Source organism: Dermacentor silvarum, chromosome 8 (genome assembly GCF_013339745.2).
Source record: "Dermacentor silvarum isolate Dsil-2018 chromosome 8, BIME_Dsil_1.4, whole genome shotgun sequence".
Classification (NCBI taxonomy): Eukaryota; Metazoa; Arthropoda; class Arachnida; order Ixodida; family Ixodidae; genus Dermacentor; species Dermacentor silvarum.
The window spans coordinates 154947275-154974339 of NC_051161.1; the positions used below are offsets into that span (position 1 = coordinate 154947275).

Consider the following 27065-nt stretch of genomic DNA (forward strand, 5'->3'; position numbering starts at 1 on the left):
TCCAAATGACAAGAAGCTGTCGTACGTACCTCAAGTAGAAACTAGATATCTTTGAGTAGAAGAACGTGACAGTTTTAGGCTATTTAATTACGGCAAATGCTCTCCTTACTCTGCTGTTGAAGTTAAGCAGAACTTATTTCCCAGGGCTTTTTAAGCGAAGCGTCATAGGCTCACAAGTTTCGTTGGTGGTGGTGGTTGCTGTGTCACCCTGAAAAGTGGGCTGATCCTGGCGATAGTGCAGACACGGTCCAAGCTCATTGGCACATACCAGGGACGAAAACAAAAAGAGAGAAAGAAAGAGAGAAAATAAATAAATAGAGAGAGAAAGACCGAGAGAAAGAGCGAGAAAAATAGAAAATCACCACGAAGGTCAAGGAGAGAAAGAGAGAGTGAGGGAGAGAAAAAATAAATAGAGAGAGATAGAGAGCAAGAGAGAGGGAAAGAAAGAAAGAGGGGGAGAAAGAAAGAAAATCAAGAAGATCGGAGAAATAAATAGAGAAATAGACAAAGGAAGAAAGAGATATAGAAAGAGAAAGAAATAAAGCGAGAGAGAAAGGTTAGAGAGAGAAAGATAGAGAGAGAGAGAAAGAAACAAAATCACCACGAAGATCATAGAATCAAAGAAAGACAGAAAGACATGAAAAGAGAGAGATAAGAGACAGAATGATAGAGAGAGAGAAAGAAAGTCACCAGGAAGGTCAGATACACACATGACAAGCTTCGCTTACCCCCATTTTCTCGACAGGGGAAGGGCTGGCGATCCTTTTTTTTTTATAACGTGCCTTAGTTGAACTGCAACCACATTCATCGCGTCCTAGTTTCCTTAGTACTTGTTGCATTGCCCTGCTTTTCTGAAAGTTCCAGTGCTATGCTGCACTGAGTTTTATGCCTCAAAAGGCTGCTTGAAATGCAGAATACTTAATGCAAAGCTTATAGTTGTGTTTTGAATATGCTTGAGTGAAGTTCCCCGCTGTTGATCGTTTAACAAACCGATTATGGAATAGTTAAATAGCGGAGTAAATAAGTTATAAGAGAAAATTTTTCTTTGGGCTTTTTTCCTACAAATGTAGTCTCCAGGCCACAAAAAAAATGTGAACAATTCCTTCCAATTTTTCATAATGTGGAACTGTGTTTGGGCATTGCAGGGATTAATATGGCCCCTCATGATATGTTGTCAACTAGCTCGCATGTGCGCGCTTTCTTCGGTAGTTTATTTCACGCAAGTTACCAGATACTTGTCTCCAGATTGTCACAAGCATCCTGAATCTCGTGCACATTTCTCGTTCATTACGCTGAAAATTATATACTTGTGAGAAAACCATGTACGAGAAGTCCTCAGAGTTACCCGCCTTTTCCTTTCCTGCTACGTTTCTCTTGTAACAGCTTCAAGTGAAGACGTGAGTGACAGCAAATGTTGAAGTTCGAGTTCGACGCTACGTGGGCCCGTGACCTGGCCTACCACTGGCTGTTTGTTCTGTTGGTGGTCTTCGCGATAGGTCTGGCGCCCCCACTAGCCTTGTGGTTGCAGTTCAACTTTCACACTTACTGCGACGACTCCAACTGCTCAGATATAGTCGAGGAACTACGCCGCTCGCTGGATTTGCAAGCGGATCCGTGCGACAACTTCTACAAGTGAGCACAGAGACGCGCGAAAACGGCAGATATGACACTGTGAATTTTATGCTATGTCTTGTAGTATATTATGCCGCAGTGCGCACCTGCCTTTTCACTTCGTGTCTTCTTAGCTGAGCTCTGCACAGTTTAGTTGAGAAATATATCGTGGAACACTTTTATATCCCGATTGTTTTTCATCTGACATTATTTGCACGATAAATCAAACTGCATAATTGACAACTTAACATAAAAAGATTGTAATAATTTTTAACCAATTACCTTACGGAAATATTGCAATTTAGAAATTGTAACTTCCAGCGATTTCTCAAGATGACAGCAGTTTATAAATTTTCATTCCCGCACTTTCACTACAGAAAACGGCGTGTTGTGATACAAGTGGAACGACACGGCATTTTTACCGCAAATTTGATACCATATATCTCAAAAATGGTATTATCCACTGATGTCTTTTTAAATGAATATCCCTTGTAGTCCAACAGGCTACAATTTGCAAATTACGATGCATGCCGTAAAGTAATAACTTTTTTATTTTTTTATTTGATCGCTTATTTGATTTATCGCGTAAGCAGTGTCCACATCTTCAAATGGACCAGCTGCAGAACTAGAATTGTTCTATGTGCTACAGGCGATCTTTAAATATATCTTAAGAACCTCGGAGAAGCAATTTAAAAGAAGCTTTGTCATTCATCTTTAATGCTGCCTTGTTGTCTTTCAATGGGATTGTGAGTTGAAGTTTACAGGCAGCATGTGGTACAGCAGGAGGTTTCAGAGGGTGAAGGGGGGAAGGGGGAGAAGGATCTCCACACTACTGGTCACCGCTACCAAGATGAAGTGAGGCCACTGCGAGGAATACTAGAATTTGTTTGCAGCCAGAAATTCACGGAGCAGAGCCACCACCTATATAGGCTAAGCTTCTCTGAGGAGTCACGTGTCGCGCGGACGGCTTTGGTATGAAAGGTCGTTGAGTACGATGAACTAAAGCGGTCCAATATATTTGACATACATCAGCATTTTTCCAAGGCCCCCTCTCAGAAAGTTCTTGTTAGTCCGGCTAAAACACTCAACCCCGCAGCATCCGTTTTATTTTAATAACGCATTAAGGGGTAGCATGGTAGCGTCTAAGCGTCTTTTTTCCTTCTGTTTACTCTGGCTATTTAGCCTATGATTAATGCGGCATTAAGGGGTAAAATGAAATATAAAACTCATTTATATTTCCGGAAATGCTTAAATTTTTATCTATTATTCTCCATTATCGTGTGATTGCGCAAGCCCTTAAAATGGTTCATGAGGTATGCGTCTACTATACGAAGCGGTCCTTTAACTATGTAGTTCGTGCTCCTCCTATCCATTTTTCGCCTCCAAAGTCTGTTTATTTGAAGAGTTAAAATATTTTTACAAAACGCACTAACAAGTTTATCAAAATTCTAGTGAGGGTCATAATGAACTCACTTTCTCATGTCAGCACGCCCGTTAACGCGGCATTGTGCAAGCTTATTCGTTGTATACCTTCTTGACATCTGACACCAACTACAACTTTCTAAGCTCGTCGCACGCCTGTGCTGCAATCACAGGTTCGTGTGTGGCCGCTGGGAACTGACCAACCGCCCGTTCGCCGACCAGGCATCGCAGCACCGGCATCGATTCCGGCAAGAGCTCGCCGCAGCCATGCTTCACCGGGAGCCGCGGAGACACGACCAGGGTGCTGTAGACAAGGCGGCAAGGCTGTACAAGGAATGCAGGTGAATCCAAGGAACACAAACACCACTGCATTACGTTTTTATAGCGGATGGGTGGATTTCTTCCTAGATTGCTCTAGAATAAAGTGTCTGTTTTCCCAAAAAGAGGGTCGCCGTGGGCTTCGTGTTCCTACCGGGATCACGGAAGCAATTGTTCTGACAGCTAGCACTAGCTAAAGCCGAATCATTTCACATTTTGACCCTGAACTCAACCATCAGTGCCTTTCAGTCAACTTAGAGACGTATCATGAAGCAGTAGCATCATGTCATCATATGCGGAGATTGGGGTAGCGACAGCGGCCACGTTTATTGAACAGCGAACTCCGGCGGCGGAGTGGCTCTAGCCTGCAACAACGCTTTGCTTTAGCTTTGGTATGATGCTTCATTGCGATAACAATTGTATGGACACTCGAGGCGCATTTCTGCCGTCGCCATCGCCGTGAGGTCCCCCATAAAATCCAAGGGTGATAAAATCGTAACCGCGCGCCGTATGCTGCATGTGTGAGTGAAAGCGTGCGAGTGTGAGCCGGAAATCGCGGCTCAATCTCGCGCATTTAAGGGAGGGAAGCGGGAAGGCGGCGCGCCGTTTTCTGTCGCGCGCAACGCTCCAGGAGGAGGGTACGGGGGAGGCCCGTTCTACTCCGGGCGGGGCTGCGACTGTTTTCACAACAAATCCGTGTAGGGGCGGGGCCTCGCCTCGATGACGTGGCCTCGCCTCGATGACGTATCGCGATTTTCTTTTTTTTTCTCTCTCTCTGTTCGGCGGCGTGGTCGGTGTGCGGCGCCTCAGTTCGTATCAGCTTAAAGCCCCATGTAATTATCAAGGGGCTTTAGATCACCTCATTCCATGTGAGCGAGAAGCTGGCGTGCGTATCATATTCGCAGCGTGCGCTGTTTCGTTTCGCTTGTGAAAGCGCGGAATGCAACGATGAGCGAGCCTCCTGACCGACAGAAGGTGATCGAAAAGTACCTCTCATTCCACGTGAGCGAGAATTTGGCGCGCCTATCATATTTGCGGTGTGTGCTGTTTTGTTTCGCTTGTGAAAGCACGGAATGCAACGATGAGCGAGCCTCCTGACCGACAGAAGGTGATCGAAAAGTAACTCCAAGGGTTACATCATCATGAAGACGGCTGCTCCCATGGCTATATACCTGAAGTCAGAGGATGAGCTTAAGCTTTTTCAGAGGTCCTTGGCTGCCGTCAACGAGAGGTATCCTGTGCGGACATCAAGAGACCTGAACAAGCCGTCTAAATGTAAGAAAGTATCGACTGCTTCTTAATGTTTCGCTCTGCGCGTAGATTTATTGAAAAACGCAGTAGTATTTCCAACCAGGGACTCAACCCGGCATAACAACTTGTTTTCAGTTGCGGTTAGTGCGCAACGCTAGACAATTGATTTATCTTGACTCGCCTTTTTGAACATCGGGTTATCATTGTTCTGGTTACCGGTTCAGAGTTCCCCTGGCACCGATTTAATTCGGTTTGAGTGGAGTATTGTTCTCGCTACCGTGACATGACCCGGTCCTTAGAAATTTTGATAAACGTAAGAATAACTGAACTGTTATTTTTCGGTTTCAGTCATGATAGAACCGCGCATGCAAGCTAATTGTGACTCTAAACAAATGAGAAAGTCTGCCCCTGTGCTCTTTACATAAATGCTTGAGAGCTGTGCTTGGGCGTTTATTTTCTAAGCATCTGCGCATGTTTTTTTTTTTTGTTTTTTTAACAGTCAAAAAGCAATCGTGCGCAACAAGCGCAACACGAGACACGAATTGCGGTGGGGCTGTACTATGGTGGCTAGACGTGCCACCATAGCTGTACTCCATGTCGTGACACGGCCGTGTGTGCTGCTGCAAGGCATAGGCCTGATATTGAACTGTTCAATGTTAAAAAAATCAATTTACATTGAATTGAATTGAATTCAGTGTTCAATGAATGTATTCAATAAATGTATTGAATTCAATGTTTAGAAAAAACATGCGCAGATGCTTACAAAACAGACGCCCAAGCGCAGCTCTGAAGCATTTATGTAAAGAGCACAGGGGCAGACTTTCTCATTTTTAAAGTCACAATTAGCGCGCATGCGCGGTTCTAATCATGACTGAAACCGAAAAATAACAGTTCAGCTATTTCTACCTTTATCAAAATTTCTGAGGATTGGGTCGTGTCATGGTAACCAGAAGAATACTCCACTCAAACCGAAATAAATCGGTGCCAGGGGAACTCTGAACCGGTAACCAGAACAATGATAACCCGATGTTCAAAAAGCGAATCAAGGTAAATCAATTGTCTAGTGTTCCGCACTAACCTCAACTGAAAACTAGTCGTTCTGCCGTGTTGAGTCGCTGGTTAAAATTACTACTGCGTTTTTCAATTATAAATCTACGCGCAGAGCGAAACATTAAGAAGCAGTCGATACATCCTTACATTTATACGGCTTGTTCAGGTCTCTTGATGTTCGCACAGCATACCTCTCCTTGACAGCAGCCAAGGACCTCTCAAAAAGCTTAAGTTCATCGCCTGACTTCAGGTAGCCATGTGAGTAGCCGTCTTCATGATGATGTAACCCGTGGAGGTACTTTTAGATCACCTTCTGTCGGTCAGGAGACTCACTCATCGTTGCATTCCGCGCTTTCACAAGCGAAACAAAACAACGCACGCCACAAATATGATACGCGCGCCAGCTTCTTGCTGACGTGGAATGAGCTGATCCGAACAGAGGCGCCGCACAGCGACCGCGCCGCCAAACAGAGAGAAAAAAAAGAAAATCGTGACACGTCATCGAGGCGAGGCCCCGCCCCTGCACGAATTTGTTGTGAAAACAGTCGCACCCTCCGGTCGGCCGCGCGCGCCCGCTCTAACCGCGGTATCTTGAAAGCCACTGCATCGGCGGCACAGTCCGCCTTGCGCTGTGTTTTCGCGACTTAGTTCGCGTGGATGCGAGACGCAGCACGAAGGTTAATTCGCTCGCTTCTGCAGCCGCGCTTCCTCACTCTAGCGTTTTGACAACGAGCTTCCGCAGCCATCGAGTGATATGTGTTCATGTTTGCTTGTGCGCGGGACATCATGCTTGTTTATTAAGTTAGTATGCCCATGCTTACAGATTTATAAGGCTGATAAAAGTACTATAGCCTTACTTCGTAAAGCTGTCCGCTAGTTTGATACAGCAATTGATGCTTCGTTTGTCGCGCGAAACTGCGACGTTTTTCCAATGTTCCAAAGTAACATTCTTAACCACCCACCTCAGAGGAAGAGATTACTAAGGCGGAAGAAATAGTCTCGTTTATTGAGCCAGCCTGCATGACAAAGAAGTTCAGGCAGGTCGTCCTCGACGACGGTTGCCTGGAAACCGTCAAGTCGTTCGTGCTGAGTTCCTGGCTGCCAAATAAGTCCATAGAAGAAGAGGCGAAACCATTCTACCACGGTCGGGAAGAACTTTCTGTTGTTGATAACCTGCTACTTCGTGCAGAACGCCTCGTGGTTCCGTCCTCCATCACGGCTCAAATCATCGCCACCGCGCACGAGACACACCCCGGTATCACGCGCACTAAGGCGCGACTGCGTGGGCGGCTCTGGTGGCCACGAATGTATAAGCAAGTGGAAACAGGAGTGAAAAACTCCCACATGCACATAAGCCGGCCAACACATCACCAGTACCGTAGCAACCTGTTGAATGGCCTGAGCGACCATGGCAGAAGCTTGGCCTAGACATTATTGGTCCTTTGGAGCATGCAGCTCACAATAGCAGATTTGCTGCAACGCTTGTTGACTACCATTATAAATGGCCGTATGTATATTTTTGCAGCGAAGTTTCTACGAACACCATGAAATACATTTTAATAAGTGTTTTTGCCCGTGAAGGCTAGCCAAAAGAGATCGTTTGTGACAATGGACCTCAGTTCACATCGCGTGAATTCATCACCTTCCTGCAAAACAGAGGCATCCGTCTTTCACATTCTTCGGTGTACTACCCCCAAGCGAATGGGCCAATAGAACGGTTAAATCGAACATTGAAAAGCTTCATTCAAGTCGCACTCCTCGAAAGACGACCACTTCGGCCAGCAGTCACAGAATACCTTGCCATTTACCGGTGTACTCCTCAGGCCACCACCGGGGTCACCCCAGCGGTTCTGCTGCATGGTATAATGCCCCGAACCAGCCTAGATGTCGTGGGTTTCTCAGCACCATCATTTGCGGAAGACCCAGCCAAGGAGCTGGTGCGACTCTGTCGAAGCGTCCGGCGTCAACAGCAGAGCAGCAAGCACTACGCGGACAAAAGGAGAGCTGCCAAGAAGACGAAGATAGCCGTAGGCGACTCTGTCCGTATGAAAAAACCGTCCGTTCGTTTCAGGGGAGACTGCTCCTTTTCTTCACCAACTAAAGTGGTCGAGAGGAGGGGACCAGCCTCTTTCCGACTTGAGACCGCCGTACGTGGAATGCTTCCAAGTTTTCCAGGATTCCGGAGAGGGGCACCTGTGAAACAGGCCAATCTAGTGTCATGCTGCAGCCTGCCACGCCGCAGCCGTGGTCTCCTGATGTACTGCAGCCTGCCGTGCTACAGCCGCCTTCCCCCGGGGGGCAGGCGCAGTCTTCTGGCCATAGAGTTTCTCACTATAACACCTAGAGGGTAATCTGGCGCCACCGTATATGCGAGTTTGTTAAAGGGCACCGTGCGCTGATGGCATAGGCGCCGACTACGGGGGGGGGGAGGGCTCGAGCCCCAGAGCCCCCCCCCCCGGAATTCCGAAGCCTGCCCCCCCCCTCCCCTATTTCTCGCCAAAGTGCCATCACCAGAGTTCTGTTGCCCACATCATTTGCGATTTCTTTAGAGTTGCCTCAACGTTTCACTAAAACTTTGATTGTGGCTGAACGCTTACTGCATCAGCGCAGACGTGCACGGCTTTACATTCAGACTTTCGCTTTATTTCTGCAAATCCTGACCATAGGACGACACGCGCATTAGAAGCGCCCGCGGCGGCTACCTCATAAGCATTTTTACTCAATTCAACGTTTTTTTTTTTAATTTCGACTGTGAACACTACATGCACACACATACAATATATTTAAATATATACACACGAATAAGTTTGTTACATTTTTTAACGAGAAGGATTTAGCCAAGTAACAATTATTTCTAATTGTAAGGATAGGTTATGCCTGGAGAATGAATACGTTGCTCTATGTTCACCTCCAATTACCCCTGCCTTGCGCTAGCGTATTCCTACTTGCGCCTGCAAGTTGGAATACGCTTGGAATACAGGGATAATTGGAGATCGCAGGGAGAGGCCTTCGTCCTGCAGTGGACATAAAATATAGGCTGATGATGATGATGATGGTGGTGGTGGTGGTGATGATGATGATGTTCACTTCTCACCCGCCGCGGTGGCTCAGTCAGCTAAGGTGTTGCGCTGCTGAACACGAGATCGCGGGATTGAATCCCGGCCGCGGCGGCCGTATTTCGATGGAGGCAAAATGCAAAAGCGCCCGAGTGCTTGCGTTTTACTGCACGTTACACAACCCCAGGTGATCAAAATTAATCCGGAGCCCTCCACTACGGCCTGTCTCTTAATCAGAACTAGTTTTGGCACGTAAAACCCCCAAAAGAAGAAGAATGTTCACCTCTCTTCAAATTGCTTTGCGTGCTTTTTTTTTTTGACCCTGAAAAAGAAAAACCTGCAGTCTTCAGTGGCCCCTTCAGCAGAGTCGTTTATCAGCGGCGTGTGAAATGCACATGAATGTTGTGTGTCTGAGTATTGCTACTGTTTCCAGTAGGCAATGCTAACGACTCACGAAAGAAAACCAACCAAAAACTGTTCTAATAATTTAAAACATTTATTAGGGATGGAAACATCCCCACATGCCTGCAGCGGTCATAAATAAAAATAATTTACTCAGTAACCGAAATGAGGCTAAGCCGGATTCACTCGCAATCAGAATCAATAGCCGCGATGCGCAGCAGCGCTTATACTCGCACTAAACGTAAAAAGAAGAAAAAAAGAAAGAGGCGCAGTGTCGCCCGAACGGCGAAGCATCGATTGCAATAGGAAATTAGTAGACAGCTATATGAAGTAAGGATAGCAGTTTTATCGGCCGTATAAACTTGCAAACATTTGCTTACCAACTGAATTATCAAGCATGTTCTCAGGGCGCCCAAGCAAACATGAACACAGCACACTCGATGACCTCTGACACTAACCGTCGAAATGCTGGCGTATGAAACTGCGGCACCAGCAGCAGCAAGCAGTGATCTTCGTACTGTCTATCGCTTCAACGGAAACTGAGCGGCAAAAAAACAGCGCGTTCAAAGGTATTAGCCGTCTGCGGATCGCTTTCAAGATACCGCGCGCAGATTACCGCCAAAATAAAGCGCGCGACCCACGTATGTAGTACTCCCCAGGCGCACGGAGAGCTGCAGTCACTACAAACCACGGTGTAAGATATATATATCTTACACCGTGCTACAAACTAGCAGATACGCGCCGCGCTTGTCCCCCCCCCCCCCCCTTTTTTTTTTTTTTTTTTTCAAAGCGCGCGCTTTATTGATAAAGTGACCGCGCCGCGCGTTCAAGACTTGTACTCTGCGCATGCGCCGCTTCCTTCTCCTCTGAGCCTTGCAAGTACCCTAAGCTTAGCGCGCTGCCACTGCGCCGTCTATATTGATGTCTAGTGAGCATTAGCAGGAGGCACCTTCGCGTTTGAGCAGGTGGAGAATCCGAGATAGGAGAACCAAGCGAAGCGCCATTGTGTCCGTTGTGGTTTTCATGCGCACAACTTTGGAAATGTAGAGGACTTTAAAAGCTCGCTGGTTTTTCAACGAGGTAGTACCATCGTGTCCAGGCCCTTTGGATGCGCCTCACTCGTCTCACTTGTGAAATTAAGCGAGTGCCTGCCCATGCAGACAAGTTGACAACTGACGTCTGCGACCTGATCGGTCCGAACAGGTGAGTGAAGTCTTCCATTATTAACGCATACCCCTTCGAATACTCGACGTCTTTAGTAGAGCTTCACTGTCGCAGTAAGCGTCGTCAGCACGAAAGCAATGTGAAGTGCATCGTCATGATACTTTGACTTGCGTTAACTATAAGACTATACGCGCGCGATCGTACATGGTTCTTTATGGCAGCCTTGCGCATCTGGCGGCGTCAAAGTCGGCTACCACGTCAGCAGGAGAGCAAGTTCCCGCGCTTAAGCCACCCAGAGTGACCAAAACTGATTCGGAAAATTGTTCGATCTCGTTCTAATGGAGGGGTGCGTCTTTATGAACATTGCGTGGCGGTAAGTTTTAATAAAAGGAAAAAGTGGGAGCTATCGCATAGTTCTGAGCCGTTCTGTACCAGGACGGCAGTCTTACCGAGAGAATGCTCCTACAATATGGCATGTACGAGGTATTCAGTTAGCAAAACTTATCAGGTGCTAATACGAGCCGAGGAGGCAGTGAGGGAACCTTCAGGAACAAGTTAAAAGTGAACATGCGTGGTTTTGATTGCGTAAGGCAATTACTGTGTAAGACAACTACTGTGTTTATGTAAGGATCGTGTAGGCGCGGAATGCTTGATCGCGTAGAGAATCGGCCTTTGAGGATTATTCGTTCTCGCAAAATTGGTTCCCAGTGGCCGATCTATTATTCCAGTTTAAGAAATTGAGAGAATAGCCTTTAAAAATAGCAACAGTTTGCTCAAGTGGCAATAGATTGACAAAATGGCTTTGTATGTAGTTTGAATAATGTATTCCAAAATGTATGGTCATGCTGCACAACGTATTCACAAACATGCTAACAGCCACACAACTTATTTCTATTTTCACAACAGCCATGATCTGCACCTTTGTGGTAGTTCTTTAACGTGTACGTGACACTTTGTTCAGCGTCCCCATGCCGCTTCGGCGCCCAAAAAGTCATTCCTGTGTCAATTTATGAGCCCGAGCTCCTTCGCAGTGAAGCCAGCACACATTGCCATGACGAAAGTTAAAACGCGCATGTGAGCGCCAGCAACGAAAGTGGGTAGACACTCAGGCGTAAGAAAAAGCAAGCTGCACATTCGCTTGGCGCATCGCTCATCGAAACAATTCGTTTTCGCGGCTCTCGGCAAAAGAAACGCGCCGACTGCGGTTTAATGTACCGCGGTGTCACGGCGCCTGTAAACAAAGTAACTGCACCGTCTGCACGCCTGTGAGAGATCTAACGGGGCACTCATGGCCCGGTGGCACTTTGAGGGACTAGGAACAGGAGATAGAGCGTGTTATCTTATGCCACCGTCGTGCGGCAGTGCGCTCAAAGAATTAAAATAACATAACGTGTGGATGTAGTTTACAAATGTAGCGCCTGCATCTTCTTTTAACATGAAACGTCTTATCTGGTTTATATTTTTGTTTGATGGCAATAATAATGTAGCTGCAGAGATCACAAGTGTCTGGTTATTCGCGACCGATGATTATACTGTGATATTTTTGTTTGTGTTCTGCTTCTCTTTTATTTCAAAAAGAGAAAAGCTGACGGAGCAGTAATGATGACATCGCAAATTGGACACCGCAAACAAAAATATCGCAATATAGGGGGTGCATCATCGCACAGCACGATCAAACCGGACGGGCGCGCCTGTATATGGTGATAACTGGACGGCGCGCATTATACCTTCAGGCTTGTTATGCTTCGGCCTCGCGCTCCGCTGTTCGCATTTATTTTCATCGTGAAAGTACGTATCCCATGTGTATTCGCGAATAGCTTGCAGACAAATGCAGGTTGATCGTCCCATATTCGTTGCCACGTGAGGGTATAAAATTATTCGCATGCTGGTCGGCCCATATTCTGAAGAAATGTATTTCTAATTTCAAGAAGACGCATACCTTTATTGCAGTGCGCACTAAATGACATTATGGGTAGCCGGAAATTTTTACAGCTCATTGCCACAGGCGGCGCCGTCATTCAGACTTGGCAAATCTTATTTTTTTTTTGTGTGTGTGAAAATTGGGGTTTTTTACCGCGGGATAATTCTTCATGCTTCCAGAAACGGTCAAGATTCTTTTGTCTTTTTAAAAATGGAGGAGGGTTCCTACGCGCTTGACCAACTCTGAATATGATTATACCAAACTTTGTATGTTTATGCGCGCGTCTATTCAGAATGTTATTCATTTCCCTTGCAGACTGTTCAAAAGCAATGGAAAAATATCTGATCAGGAAACGGAAAGCCCCCGGTGAAGACTGCGAGCAGAGCCGTCCCTTATCCAGCATTTCCAGTTCAGTCGCTGAAACTCCACCGCGCGCTGATGACACTAGCACACCAAGCTCTGTGTGCACTGCAGAAGCCGGTCCTTCCAAAATTTGATCCATCGGCGAGGTTTCTGATGCATCATCTACAGAAACACAAGGGCGGCACTTCCAGCTTATCTGGAAAAGTACCTACAAGTGGTTATCTTACAATGTCCACAGTGACAAGGCGTTTTGCGAGACCTGTTGCACAGCATCAGAGATGAAACTGCCGCTCCCTAACACTTCCCAAGACAAGGATTCTTACCTGGCATTTGTGAAAAATGGTTTCTCAAACTGGAAAAAGGCAATTGACAGATTTAAATCCCATGAGAGGTCTAATTTTCATAAGGAGGCATGTAATGCCGTCGTAGCTGCAAAAGGCAGCGCGAAAGTGGCATATATATGCTTGCGCCAAGGGAAAGGCGAAAGAAATGGACGACGTCCGACAGGCTCTCCTAGCAACACTGTCGTCACTACTGTACCTGTCGTCCCAAGGCTTAGCAATACGTGGCCACGAAGACACAGATAGTAATTTGAGGCAGCTGCTGGAACTCCGGGCTAATGATATTCCTTCATTGCGATCGTGGCTTTTAAGAACAAAATACAAATTGATTTCCCACCAGATTTTAAACGAGATGGTGGAACTCATGGCACATGACATCCTTCGTTCACTCACAGACGAAGTTCTTGCGGCAGAGCACTACGCTGTCATTATGGACGAGACAGCAGACATTTCTGTCAAAGAACAACTTTCAGTTTGTTTTCGGGTGGTCACAGAAAGCCTGTAAATAGAGGAGCTGTTCTGTGGGTTTTTCAACACGACGGACACCACAGCGACGAGCCTCTTTGCTATATTGAAAGACATTCTTTGTAGATTTAATCGGCCCATTGAAAAGTGCCGCGGGCAGTGCTATGATGGTGCGGCAAACATGAGAGGAAAGCGCCGAGGAGTACAAGCTCTCATGCAAGAACAGGAACCTCGCGCGCTATATGTACACTGCCTAGCGCACATCCTGAATTTGGTTTTGCATGATGTCGGCCAGAAAGTAGACATGTGCCGTGATTTTCTTTACGCCGTCACTGAACTGATAAACTTCGTGACCTGCTCTCCAAAGCGCGTTGCTTCTTTTCAAGATTCAGCTAGAAGAGGATGTGAACTTGCGAAACGAAAATTCTGCCCGACAAGGTGGACGCTAAAGGCTTCATCACTGCGATCTATTCTTTCAAATTATAGCAGTCTCATAACGTTTTTCTCTGAAACAGCATCCGAAGAGCGAACTGAGGCCGGTGCGAAAGCCAGCGGATTTTTAAGGATGCTGTTCAAGTTTGGATCGTTTTTCATGTTGACGCTTCTGACAAAAGTGTTTCCACGAATGGAAGCACTGAATACCGCCTTACAAAAAAGAACGCTCAGGTTTGACCAAGCCGAGAAAATGGTGAAAACCGTCACTGCAAGCGTCGCTGAACTGAGGCAAAGTTTACCCTTGGTTTGGGAGGAGGTGTTGGAAAAGTAAGAGTTGAGGACCCTTGTGTTCCAGCTGCTAGGCGAAAGAAAACTCCACGCCGCTATCAAGAAGGTTCCTCAACTCACGTGTTCACATCAGCGGAGGACATGTACCGCCAGAGGTACTACGAAGTACTTGACACTGTACTGTCCTCGTTAAGCGACAGATGTCCACCTGAGATGTGGCAGCATATGTCACACATTGAGCAGTTTGCCACAGGAAAGCAAGACGAAGCATGCATACAATGTTCTACGGTGACGACCTTGAACGAGGACGGCTGATTTTGCACAGAGACATGCTCATTGACATCGTAAGCCAACAAAAGTCGGCACCATTGCACACATTCGAGGACGTCGTGCAGATGTTTTTGGCGGAGAAGGGCGAACACCTGCGAAACCTTCTGCCGGAAATGGCCAAGCTAACAAAAATTGCGTTGACCATACCGGTCTCGTCAAGCACATCCGAAAGGTCCTTTTCTTGTCTTCTGCGACTGAAAACGTACCTGCGGTCGACGTTTGGACAAGCCCGTTTCAACCATCTGGCCATTTTGCACACTCACAAAGAACTCTCCCGCAAAATCAATTTAAATAAAATTGCCGACGACTTCATTGCTAGAACAAGTTCCCGAATTAACACATTTTCCCTCAAGGTGAAGCCATCCCATCAGACAACGAAATGATTTCGTTAATAGGAAAGAGAAAGTTGCCAACTCACAAGTTAAAGCTAACCATTTGGCTAAGAAAACAAAGCAAAAAGTTATTTAAGGAACGAAAACGGGGTGCATGACAGGGCAAGTAGGGTGAGGCCTTTTTGGGTACGCAAAGACGCTTCGTTGCGCTATTTCTAAAGCTTCCCAGTCTATGCTGTGCTTTTTCCTGATTAATATTTATTTGTTATATGCTGCATTAGCTGCTCAAGAACGCAATCCACGCTCTTACTACTTCCTCTCGTGCCCTTACCCACTGTTGAGATATCGTTGTGTCTTATTTATTTATTGGTAATATGACTGTGTATTTCTGTGCCTGATAATTTATTACTCTATAATCATTTATTCCGCCGCCGGGAAATAAATGAAACCAGTGGCATAAGCCATGCTTTGACAAGTAAATAAAGTATTGCGTCATGGAGTCACGTTGTTTTATGCTAATAATTGTAGTCATAAGTTGTGCACAGAAATTGTTATATATTGTGTATGTTTTATATATGTTAAGTATTATCTTTTCAACTGACCTTTAGTCAGGAAAATATTTCTTGACTCTGTCTTTGTATATTAAAAGTTTCACAAATCGTTACATGGCTGTTTTCATTTATGTGTAGTTGTGCGACTTATCGGCACAAAACACACATCTCCCTAACGTCAATAACGTAATCGGCTTTTCGCATGGCTCATCCGAGAGACGCGAGTCTCGTTGTGGTACGAGGGGACTCAGGTTATGAAATTGAACTATATATATATATATATATATATATATATATATATATATATATATATCACGTGCTCACGTGCTCAAGATCACGTGCTCGTCACGTGCTCACGTGCTCGTGACGCCTGCGGCAGAAAGGATGTTCCACATCCGCCCTATGGTTTGTGAGTGGTGGCGCTGGCTAACACTCCCATGGTTAGTTCTAGTTGTGAAACATAAATACCCCAGAAAGTGGATGGGAAAACGGTTCCGCGGTAGCTCAATGGTGAGAGCATCGCTCGCGTAATGCGAAGACGTGGGTTCGTTCCCCACCTGCGGAGAGTTGTTTTTTCAGCCATTTTCATTTTGATTAATTAATAATTGAGTTAAAGAAACGATGAAGAACAAATAATTTCCCCCTATGTTGTCCTTGGTGTTCCTGTTTGTCGGCTCATTATGATATATATATATATATGACCGCTTAGGCAAGCTGGTCTGGCCCCAGCCCCCCCCCCCCCCCCCCCCCCCCCCGCCGGGAAAATGAAAGCTTTCCGCCTATGCCTCATGAGAATGATGGGATATGTGTCTGCGAGGCTTGTGTTGGCTGGTGTTGAACGAGGCTTCGTCTAAACCGTGGATATGGCTACACAAATAACGCGTTGTTAAAATAAAATCTACATAAAAGGCTTTCATTCACCCATATTACATCTCTCAATAAAGTTTACTGACCTACAATGCAGCATCAAGCGACAAAAAGCAAGAACAGACGACAAGTTGTTCCAAAGCGAGCAATAATCTTGTCGTCTGCCCTCCAACTTTGGCGGCCAGCTGATACTATTGGATGCACAATTATATGAAGTGTAAAAAGTAAGTCCTCAAAGTTAAACAAAACATGTTTTTGTGTAATAATTAAGATAAAGCAGTTTTTTGTGTACTGTTTTAGCAGGAAATGAATCATTGTGACAGACGGAACGGTGCTAGCCAGGCGCGTCTTCAAGGCTTTCTTCGCTCTCCGAGAACGATGCCAATCCCAAGTCGCAATATACCGGCATTCCCATCTATACCACAGCGCAGCAGCGCCAGTTTTCCCTCTAAGTAATATAGTGAGAAACTCTATACTTCTGGCATACTGAAGCAGCAGTCTATGAGCCCGTCGCCATTGTCGACAGTGCGACATCCAAAGCGGCCAACCCGAGAGCGCCGGCCACCGGCCTGGCTCCAAGGCTATAAGACCAACTAGTTGGCTGTCTGACGTTGTGTGCATAGTGTGTAAATATGTGTAAATAAGTGCAGTGTGCATGCCTTGGGGTTTCCTTGCAAATACTTACTAACAACTAATCACTAAATATAAGGGGGGGAGTATGTTATATCCAGTTTCGTTATTCATTTCAAATATTTATTCCCCAGGGGGCGCTTCTGTTCTTCGTTATATATATATGGTTGTATATATTTTGTCGCAACGTCAAAAACAGGTCGCACAGCCCTGATCAAGAAGAATAGCAGCAGGTCGCCTTTTTAATACAGCGTGCTACTGCGACTACTTCTTCTTCGCCGCGCCTCGATAGAAACGCGCATGCCTGCTCGTATAGTCCTCCTCTTCATCGGAGTACAGGCACGGCAATATGTTGAATAAATGGCTTTTGAACATTGGGACGGCTGGAGTCTGACCCCCACCTTCGAAAATACCGCAGGAACACGACAGGCTCTGGCCGATAGTAACGCCGCAGTAAATGCCTCCTGGTTAGTAAAAAAAATCTCCTTATGCTTGCGTCTGCGTTAGCGAATAATGCCGGGCCTTTGCACGTGAAGGCTGACGCATCATGTGGATACGCTGCACTAAGTCATATACCTAGCCTTCTTTGACGTGAGTAAATAGGAAGTTTAGGCATTCTATTATTAAAAGAGTGGTGCAGCATTTAGGCATTCTAATGAGCTGCTGCTAGAATTGGGATGGACGTTATGGGACACGGCCAGGCTTCCTCTTGCTTGTCGCAAGACTGGAACACGCTCTAATGGCAGAGCACATCACAGGACAGGACTGGGATCAGTGAGTTCCCGAAAAAGAAAGAAGAAATTACCACTTTGAACTTACGAATGTTCGCACTTTTGTGAAGCTGCTACATTTGGCTATCTACCCGAAGGTGACTGTGACACTGCATCCCTCCAAATGCACTTCCTTCTAGGCAAGCCATTCCTACAGTATTTTCATGTAGGTCCATGTTGTTGGTCGGTCATGGCATTGCGCACTATATTGGTAGAAAATGATTTAGGATCACCCTCAGGAATCAACGCGACGGGCAGCTACAAGATTATTTGGTTTCAGGAATGCAACAGCTGCAGCGTCTTACACCGCTTTCAGTAATGCATCCAGAACCTCTGTGGTCCAAACAGCCTTTTTTGTTTCGTAGCAAAGCACGTGAAACACACGTTGGCGGGCTAGTTGGTCAGAATCCACGATAGAATGTGTAAGCGCGACTGAACGAGGACGTATACGCACCCCTGAAAGTTCTTTTTTACCTTTTTGTCTTCTTTTGTTCCGCTCGCTCGGTATATATTTATCGGTGCGTGGAAAATAAAATCTATAGTTGAAAGTAGCGCTGTCTCTGTGTGTTTGTTTCTTTCTTAGTCCTGGTTCAGTCGCGCTTGCGCATTCTAACGTGAAACACATTTGACACAACAGACCAAAGCAGCTGAGCAATAAAGTGTGCACCAAAGCACACATATTTAGCGCATGGACCACGACAATTGTTGCGAATGTAGGTCATGTTCTAGTTCAAGGCTGAAAGGAATCCTAGCGCGATAGGAACCGACACGTAGACTCGATGAGTGATTACTGAGCACGAGCCTTTGCCTGTCTTTGTTCTCATTCATCTTTGTTCTCACCTAGCCACCTAGCCTGCTTGATTTAATTAGGAAAATTGTACATGTTTTTAATTCTAGCATGTCAGTATACATCGCCATAATCTTTCTTTTTTTCACAAAACTTGTGTATCTGCCTTGCGTATCTACCTATGCCAATAACCAATCCAGTCGTATCAATTTATTCCCTGCCTTTTTTTCACCAATGTTCTAAACGTTTCTTGCTTATCTCGACTGCTGTCAGGTTGATGCTTTCGCCCTCTCTAAATGCAAGCGCTTCTTGAAGGTGTACGTTACTTCCTGGTCTCACTGGGTGAAATCCTTCACATTCCATTAGCTGTGCTGAGTATCCGGAGTTTTTCTGCAGCATACGCATGTCTCATCTTGTTGCCAATATTAGCTACGGTATGTTTTTTGGCCTTAGGTAACTAGCTCGAGCCTGAAATAGCAAGGCACTGCCCTTTGTTTTATCCCACAGATGGTCCCTTTTGATTTGTTTCTCCCCATTATTGTATATCTCCATGCTTTTTGTTTTTGTTTCCATTTTTGCATACAGTTCGCTGTCTCTGTTTCTCTCAATTTCTTTCTGATGGCTCCTGGTTTCTGATGGCTCTGATGGCTCCTGGCCATGCACTTTCAATTACCTAATACTTGGTTGCCAACTTTCTTGACCTATTCCTCCACGCTTTTCACATGCAGTATTTGGGCACTTCAGCCACCCATTTATTTTGATACATGTTCCAGAGTATTTCTTCAAAACTAATTTTCCTCTGAGCTTCCCTAACTTCAAAAGAGGCCAAATCCATATCAACCTGTTCTGCCGAATTTGTGGCTTTACCCTGGGCTCCCGAAGCCAACCGGCCTACCGATCTTTGTTTAACTTCCAACCCCTGCAAAATACCGGATTTGAAGCGCAGGATGGCATTTTCGAACGGTAGCGCTGGGACCATTACTCCTGTCCACATTCCACGCACCATGTCATATTTATTGTGCCCCCCGCCCCCAAGCGCTTTATTATTGCTGCATTCCACTTCCCCTTTATTTTCAGATGGGTGCTAGAATAAGTCTTTCCTTCGTTTATGTATAGGCCGAGTTATTTAAATTGCATGACTATGGGTATGCCATGCTGTGGAATTGACACCACGTAATTACTCACCTCTTTATTAAAGGTCATAATTCCCGATCTTTCTATGCTAAACTTCAGGTCTCGATTTGTCACTCCATTGCCGCAGATATTCGCAAATATCTGTAAAGCTCTTGTATCGTTCGCTAGCCGCACTCTGTCATCCGCATACATCAGTCCGGGGACCTTCTGTTGCAACATTTGTCCATCAAGTGTGCAGGATCATTATCATCAGCAGCATCAGTAGCCTATATTTATGTTATTTATGTCCCCTGCTGGACGAATGGCTCTCCCAGTAATCACCAATTACCCCTGTCTTGCGCTAGCTCATTCCAACTTGCCCCTGCAAGTTTCCTAACTTCATCACCCCACCTCGTTTTCTGGCATCCTCGACTGTGCTTCCCTTCTCTTGGAATCCATTCTGTAACTCTAATGGTCCACCGGTTATCCATCCTACGCATTACATGGCCTGCCCAGCTCCATCTTTTCCGCTTAATGTCAACTATAATATCGGCTATCCCCACTTGCTCTCTGATCCACACCTCTCTCTTCCTGTCTATTAACGTTATAACTAACGTTTTTCGTTCCATCGATCTTTGTGCGGTCCTTAACTTGTTCTCGAGCTTCTTTGTTAACCTCCAAGTTTCTGCCCCATATGTTAGCACCGGTAGAATGCAATGATTGTAAACTTTTCTTTTCAACGACAGTGGCAAGCTCCCAGTCAGGATTTGGCAATGCCTGCCGTATGCACTCCAACCCAGTTTTATTCTTCTGTAAATTTATTTCTCGTGATCAGGGTCCCCTGTGAGTAATCAATCTAGATAAACGTACTCCCTTAAGAACTTTTGAGGCTGACTGGCAATCGTGAATTCTTGTTCCCTTGCAAGGCTATTGAACAATATGTTCGTCTTCTGCATATTAGTCTTCAGCCCCACTCTTACATTTTCTCGGTTTAGGCCCTCAACCATTTGCTGTAATTCGTCCCCATTGTTGCTGAATAGCAAAATGTCATCTGCAAACCGAAGGTTGCTGAGATATTCGTCCTTGATCCTCACTCCTAAGCCTTCAGAGTGTGCAGGATAAATCACACCAATACGTTGTTCGCCGGTAATCTTTCTATACGCTTAACATAAAGCGTGAACAACAATGGAAACAGAGGACATTCTTGCTTCAACCTTTCGTGAATTGCCACCTTTCAATTAACTTTTCGACCTTCCAATACAACTTGCACTCGGTTGTCTCTATATATGTCCCTCAGCAGGTCCACGAAATCATCATCTATGGCTCCGTGCATGAGAATATCCCATAACTTCCGGTCTACGTTGTCGTAGGCTCCTTTAATGTCTCGAAATGCTGTCGACAAAGGTCTATTCTGAGGTACTGAAATCTCTATGTACTGAGTTAGCAAAAACATGTCCTCTCAGCGTCAGACTGGCTTGAACCTGTTCTGTAGTTCCCCCGGTACATAATTTTCTTCAACCACTTCAACATTTCTAATTTTATGGTTTGCATTCACATTTTATACATGACCGACGTTACTATAACTGGCCTGTACGAGCTCGTCTTATCCTTGTCACCTTTGCCTTTGTAGATGAGGTTGAGCTTGCTTTTACGCCATCCAACCGGAGTTTTCTTCCTTCTCATCACTTGCTCTATGGAATTAGCAAGCAGTGTCTTGCTTTTTGGATCGAGGATTTTTGATTAGTTGTACTGGGATTTCATCGGGTCCTGCTGTGGTGTTATTAGGGACATTTTCTTTTGCTTTCTTCCAGCAATAGCTTTCTTTGATAAATTTTTATCTCTGAGGCTTCTCTGTTCTTGCTGGATCTGTTTGAGTCTGAACTATGCTTTTTTTCTTGTAGTAATTATGCCTAGTAGCGCATGCGATGTACCGCTGCGCATCGTCTCCGTCCTTTGTCTTCTATACGATTGTTATGCACGCAACGTTCACTTGCACATTTAATTTTCTCTTGCACGATGTCTCTCGACACCCTTTTTATTTCTCGGTATTTGTTCATCTAAGGAGCATCTCTCAGTGTAATCCCACCTTTTTAGCTTGTCGATGATCCCTAGACACCTACTTACGCCCTTGAATAGCTCGCTTTATTTCCTTATTTCACCACTTACGTGGTTTCCTCTTTCCAATCCAACAATTGTTTTGCCGTGTCTGCCCTATTTGCTGCTGCATAGCGTTTGCCAGTTCCTTATCTTCCCACAAGCCTAATTTGCCGTCTCTGTGCTCTTTTTTTTGCGATCTCTGTTTATTGCTCTTCATTGAAATTTAAGAATTCTGATGCTATTGGTTCCTCTTTTGCTTCACTCTCTCCCAAACAATAACGTTAAATGTCTGTTATCGCTACCCAAGCTATTTTTGTCGCTGTTCGTCTATTATCATTTGGTCTAGCTGTTCGTAGACCATTTCTGACACTAAGGCGTAGTCGTATTTTGCTGTTGTAGTTTGGTTGCTGAAGTAGTTGCTGTTTTGTTGCTGACGTAATTTGCCTAAGAATGAAGCATAGTTTGGAGATGTGACCGACACCTGGCGTCCGAGCCAAGCCGAACGCTTCAAACGATTAATTCAATCGTTTGCGTGAATTTATTGTTTAACAGCTCCATGGCGTCCGGGGTGTTGCTGTTATTGCATGTTTCTCTGTTTGCCATGCATCATAACTTGTGGCCTTTCTACAGGTGCGCGTTTCGAAAACCACGATTTTTATCTCAAATGACCTCCGAAAATGTCTTGTAAGACCGCTATAATTAGTGTAAGGGCCTAGTGTCCTAGTGCATGTTTCGCCCTTCCAAAGTTTTAGAGTTTACCAATATCAGCCATTCGACATGCATTTACAGGTACAAACCGTTCGACGACAGCTGCCAGCTAAATACAGTGGCTTCAGTGCTGGCCAACTTGAATATCACGTGGCCTTTCACAAATCTACATTCCGCTTCACTGTGGAACCTGCCTGTCACCATCGCGCTCACGAAAGCGCACCTGCACCACGGCCTGGACATTCTGTATGCGATGGGCGTGGTATTTCGTGGAGTCAAGCACAAACGCAAGATCGTGCTGCACATCGGCCATCTGCTACCGCTGCCTGAGCCTTTGCTCAGTCGTACTCAGCTCAGTCGTGCCGTCGTCGATTTGGCTGCAATGATGGGCCCAGTAGGCGTTGACTATAAACACCTGGCAAAGCTTGTGCAGGCGCAGGAGCAAAGCCTGGCTACGTTTCTCAAGGAGGGTCCAGCCGAAGAGGATGAAAACACTATGGTGACATTTGAAGAGGCAGAAATGAGATTTCCTAAGCACAATTGGACACTAATCAGGACGCTTATTAACAGCGAAGTGGGCTCCACGCTAACTGTTGAGGACCATCTGTACATAAACAGCCGTGCCTTGGAGGCAGCCACGAGTGTTTTGAAGGACGGCGCCGCCGTGCACGCATTTCTGGGTTGGCGAATAGTGCGCATGCTCACGCCTATGGGCTGTGGACTCGCCGGGATCGCGCTGGCGCAGGCCGCGGGTGGCGATGTGGACGTCGTGTCTGATCTGCTGGCCAGAGGCACACTGGACCGGCTGCAAGAGCACATGCCCATGGCCCTCGCGGCTCCTTATATTGAACAAAAGCGACCCGGAGAAGCGAGGGAAGGCCTGCAGTGGCACATCGCACGACTGATGCAGAGCTTCGAGAAAGTTTTCTACAACAGCGCCTACCTCAGCAGGAACTTCCAAAGGAGGGCCGCCAGGTTGATGAAGCGCTTCAAACCGCACCTGCTCTACCCCGACTACACACACCTGGAGGTTCAGGTCGACCGTGGGTACAGGTATGTGGCACTACCATGTTTTTTTAGGGGCGAAGCTCCTTATAGCGGCACCCGTTCGTCCCCGTCGTAGTAGGTAGCCACGTCTAGTCCGTAGCGCGGAATCGAACCAGTGACCCCTCGCTTCCGAACGCGCGGCGCTAACCACTACGCCACGAAGCGCACATAGACACACGCACCACGATGGCAATAAATACCCAACATTAACGAAAGGCCGCGTTTCTAACGCGTTTGTGCTAGCGCGTTACGGCCCGTGTAAGAAGCTGGTGTAAGACGCTGTGGCCTCTCCGCCTTACCTTCAACGCGTTTCGAACGCGCTGCCCAAGGCGGTGGCAAGTCAAGTTCAAGTCGAGGAGCGTTTATGAATACGGGGGGTATACTCTCTCAGCAGTCGTGTGATGGCGTCGGCAAACGCGGTGCACGTTCCGGCATGTGTAAATGGCTGCGTAAGACGCTGTGGCCGCTCCCCTTACTAGAGAGTACTGCACGTTTCTAACGCGTTTGTGCTGGCGTCCCCTTAAGCGGGAGATCCGATAATTCCCTCCGGAGCTTCGCCAACTCATTATCATTCACCCCGTGGATATGCTGTGATTTTTTTTCTTCATCCTTATTGAGAAGATTTATTTCCTTTACACTTCGATTCCTAATATTTCTTTCGCGGGTCAAACGTCCCCTACTTCGCTGTAAAAAAGTTTATTCATCCCAGTGCCAAAATAATACTTCTATTTGCGAATATGCTTCGGCAGCATGACGCTGTGAGAAGTGAATGGTTTATAAAGCGGCATCACTGAATGGATTAATTTCGCTAGAATTGGGTGTACAGCGTGGAAAACGAAGTTCTGCTGCATTCTTGACACACGAAATTGTGTGTCAAGAATGCAGCAGAACGTTGAACTTAAGCCTACACATGCACATGGGTAAAAAGATGTTCTTATTTCGACGGTCACAGTATTCAGTTTTGCTGAGCACCTATGGTTTCATACGAGGAAACTAGGAATTCTGCATTGTTAAAGAACCCCAGGTGGTCAAAATTAATCCGGAGCCCTTCACTACGGCGTGCCTCCTCATCAGAACTGGTTTTGGCACGCAAAACCCCACAAAGAAGAAGACGAAGGAATTCTGCATCGATATTAGCATGTTATAGCAGTAATTAGGTACCTTTCCTGAGATCTGAAGAAATGACGTATCCATTTATGCACAAAATTTGTAGTTGCAAGAAGCTATTATAGGTGCTAAAACATAATCAAACTACCACTCGATCGTGCTGTTTCTTACAGTGTTTCCAAATTTGCCTTCTCATAGAGACTGCAATCATTTTCGTTTTTCTTTAGTTAAGCTCAATAATATAAGGGGAGTAAAAAGTTACTATGCGATTAAATTGTGTAAGGAGCCAGGTAAAACAAACCACGTGTCTGTAATAGGAAACCAACAATGAATTTTAAGCATCTATTTATTGTAATATTTCTGGAACTATATATGTAGGCATGCTTTGTTGGAAGATCTCGCGCTGATGCAATGCTGCCGTTATTTCCAGCGGCATAGTGTCTGCACGTCACTCTTGGTTCATTAGTATGCATGGGCTACGAAGTACAAACTGTTTAGGGATACATGATGAGAACCTCGCTGAGTTTGCTGATTATGTTTAAGTGTGATCACACATCATAAGGGGTGGCTTAGGTTAGTCGTGCGGTCCTTCCGACAAATTGTGGATTGTAGATGCCAGGGCTCTGGTATTGGACTCAGCGGGTGTGGCCTTGGCAATCAGGCTAGTCGCTTCGGGCAATAGCTAGGCTCTGTTTCAGGACCCCGTTTTATATTTTTATTTATGGGCGAGACGGTGTTGTTCCGCGCGGTGTTTGCGCGCAAGCTGCCTTGCGCTACCTATTCTTTTGTTTGGCCACCCAGGTGTTCTGTTTTTTTTTTTTTTCGTGGCGTGACACGCTTACTCATTCTTGATAGGGGCACATCAATGACTTAGTGCGCCTTGCCGCAATCTTTCGCCGAGAGAATGGGTCCATCTTCACGCAATTTTTTTCTGCAGAGAAAAACCAGCAAGTGACACTCTCCGTCGCGCTCACTGACGCACTACAACCGGAGATGTGTAAAAACAATAAGAAATTAGTGAAGCAGAATACGAATGGTTCTGGTCTCCAAGTACTCTAGCTGACAGTGCACTGGACGATTTTTTTTTTTACAAATAAGGAATCTTTGGCAAGAACTGCAATGTGTTTCCTTACGCGACGGCTGATCGAGCAAGAAATAAGCCAGTGTCGCCTACTGTATCTCATATTTTGTGTGCATGAAGTGTAGCCTGATTGTATGCACTTGCCGCGGTGGCGTGAGCAGCTATGGTGATGCGCTCCTAAGCACGAGGTGGCGGGATCAAATCCCGGCCGCGGCGGCCGTATTTCAATTAGGGTGAAATGCAAAAATGCCCATGTCCCATGCATTGGTGGCCCATTAAAAATCCCCTGGTGGTAAAAATTAATCCGGAGTCCCCTGATAATCAAATCGTAGTTTAACACGTAAAACCCACAAATTCAATTCAATTATGATTTTATGCACCGTGTGAGCGCCAGTACAATGTTGACGGTGTGATTGCGACATTGATATTATTGCTCTTCAATTCAATTCCTTCGGTCTACAGTAACAGCTGCGTGACCAATACTAACTCGTGTCCAATGCGACTCCCACTCACACTGCTCAGGTACATGCCGGACTTCGATGGGGACTGCCTAAACATGACATTGACACTGTTGCGTGAAAGCAGCCGCCACCGCCTCCGGCAGCTAGGCAAGGCAGGCGCACTCTACGGCGAAGGCTGGGAGCTGCCGCAGACCTCAGTCCGGGCGCTGTACTCGCTCGAAGCGGACGCCCTGTTCGTACCACTAGGCGTCGCTGCGGCGCCTCTTTACGCAGCTGGCGCCCCGGCCACGTGGAAGCTGGGAGCACTGGGTACAGTACTGGGTCAGGAGATTGCCGACACAGTGCTCGGGCTCGCCGATTCGTGGCACCAATTGACGAAGCCCGAGGAACACTGCTTCGTCAATGCAAGCCTGGCGCATGCGCAAGCCGTGCAGGGCGCTTACAACGCGCTCAGTCTGGCTGTGTACGAAGGCGGCGCGGCCATCGGGAGGCAGCGACTCCGCGGTCTCGAGCGTTTCGGTGACGCCCAGCTACTGTTCCTGGCCAGCTGCTTCACGCTGTGCCACGTCGATGGGGATGAAGCTGCGAGGAACGAGGCCCTCTGCAATGAGGCGATGCGCAACAGCCTCGATTTCGCGCAATCGTTCCAGTGCCTGCCAAATTCAGCCATGAACCCTACGGACAAATGCAGTCTCTGAATGCCGGTAGTGTAGGATACGGACAATGGCTTCTCCTGTATTCATTGAATATTTTTGTACTGCCAGGCTCGATGCCTAGGATTTTTTTGTAATCTGTTTAATATTGCACAAGTTAGTTGTGGGAGCAAGTTCAAGCATTCCATTACACGTGAGCTACAATGTTTTCAAATAATATCGTATATGTATGTGGGGCGCATTGTCATTGACGTGTTGTAGCGGCAGCACAGGCGGAACTAGCAACCGTTATCTAGAGAATTATTTCTCACTCAAGGAACTGCAAACTGGCACGCACCTCTTCGTTCATTGATGTTACGATGGCGGCGGTCACGCCGCATCTGACAAGAAGTGGTCCGTGTCATCATGCAGAACAGCCACGTTTATTTTCTGTAGCGAATATAT

At 46.2% G+C, this 27065-nt stretch overlaps 1 protein-coding gene across 1 annotated transcript; it reads left to right on the forward strand.

Moving 5' to 3' along the window:
- The first annotated feature begins 1411 nt into the window (after positions 1 to 1411).
- Positions 1412 to 26666, forward strand: LOC119462513 (endothelin-converting enzyme homolog). Its single transcript, XM_037723858.1, has 4 exons — positions 1412 to 1632; positions 3207 to 3374; positions 22354 to 23325; positions 26030 to 26666. The coding sequence occupies exons 1-4, from the start codon at positions 1412 to 1414 to the stop codon at positions 26664 to 26666; spliced, it is 1998 nt and encodes a 665-aa protein (XP_037579786.1).
- Positions 26667 to 27065: the final 399 nt, after the last annotated feature.

Coding starts and splice junctions, on each gene's coding strand:
- LOC119462513 (XM_037723858.1), top strand. CDS start 1,412: ATGTTGAAGTTCGAGTTCGACGCTACGTGGGCCCGTGACCTGGCCTAC. Junction 1,633..3,206: donor CCGTGCGACAACTTCTACAA/GTGAGCACAGAG, acceptor CTGCAATCACAG/GTTCGTGTGTGGCCGCTGGG. Junction 23,326..26,029: donor CAGGTCGACCGTGGGTACAG/GTATGTGGCACT, acceptor CACACTGCTCAG/GTACATGCCGGACTTCGATG.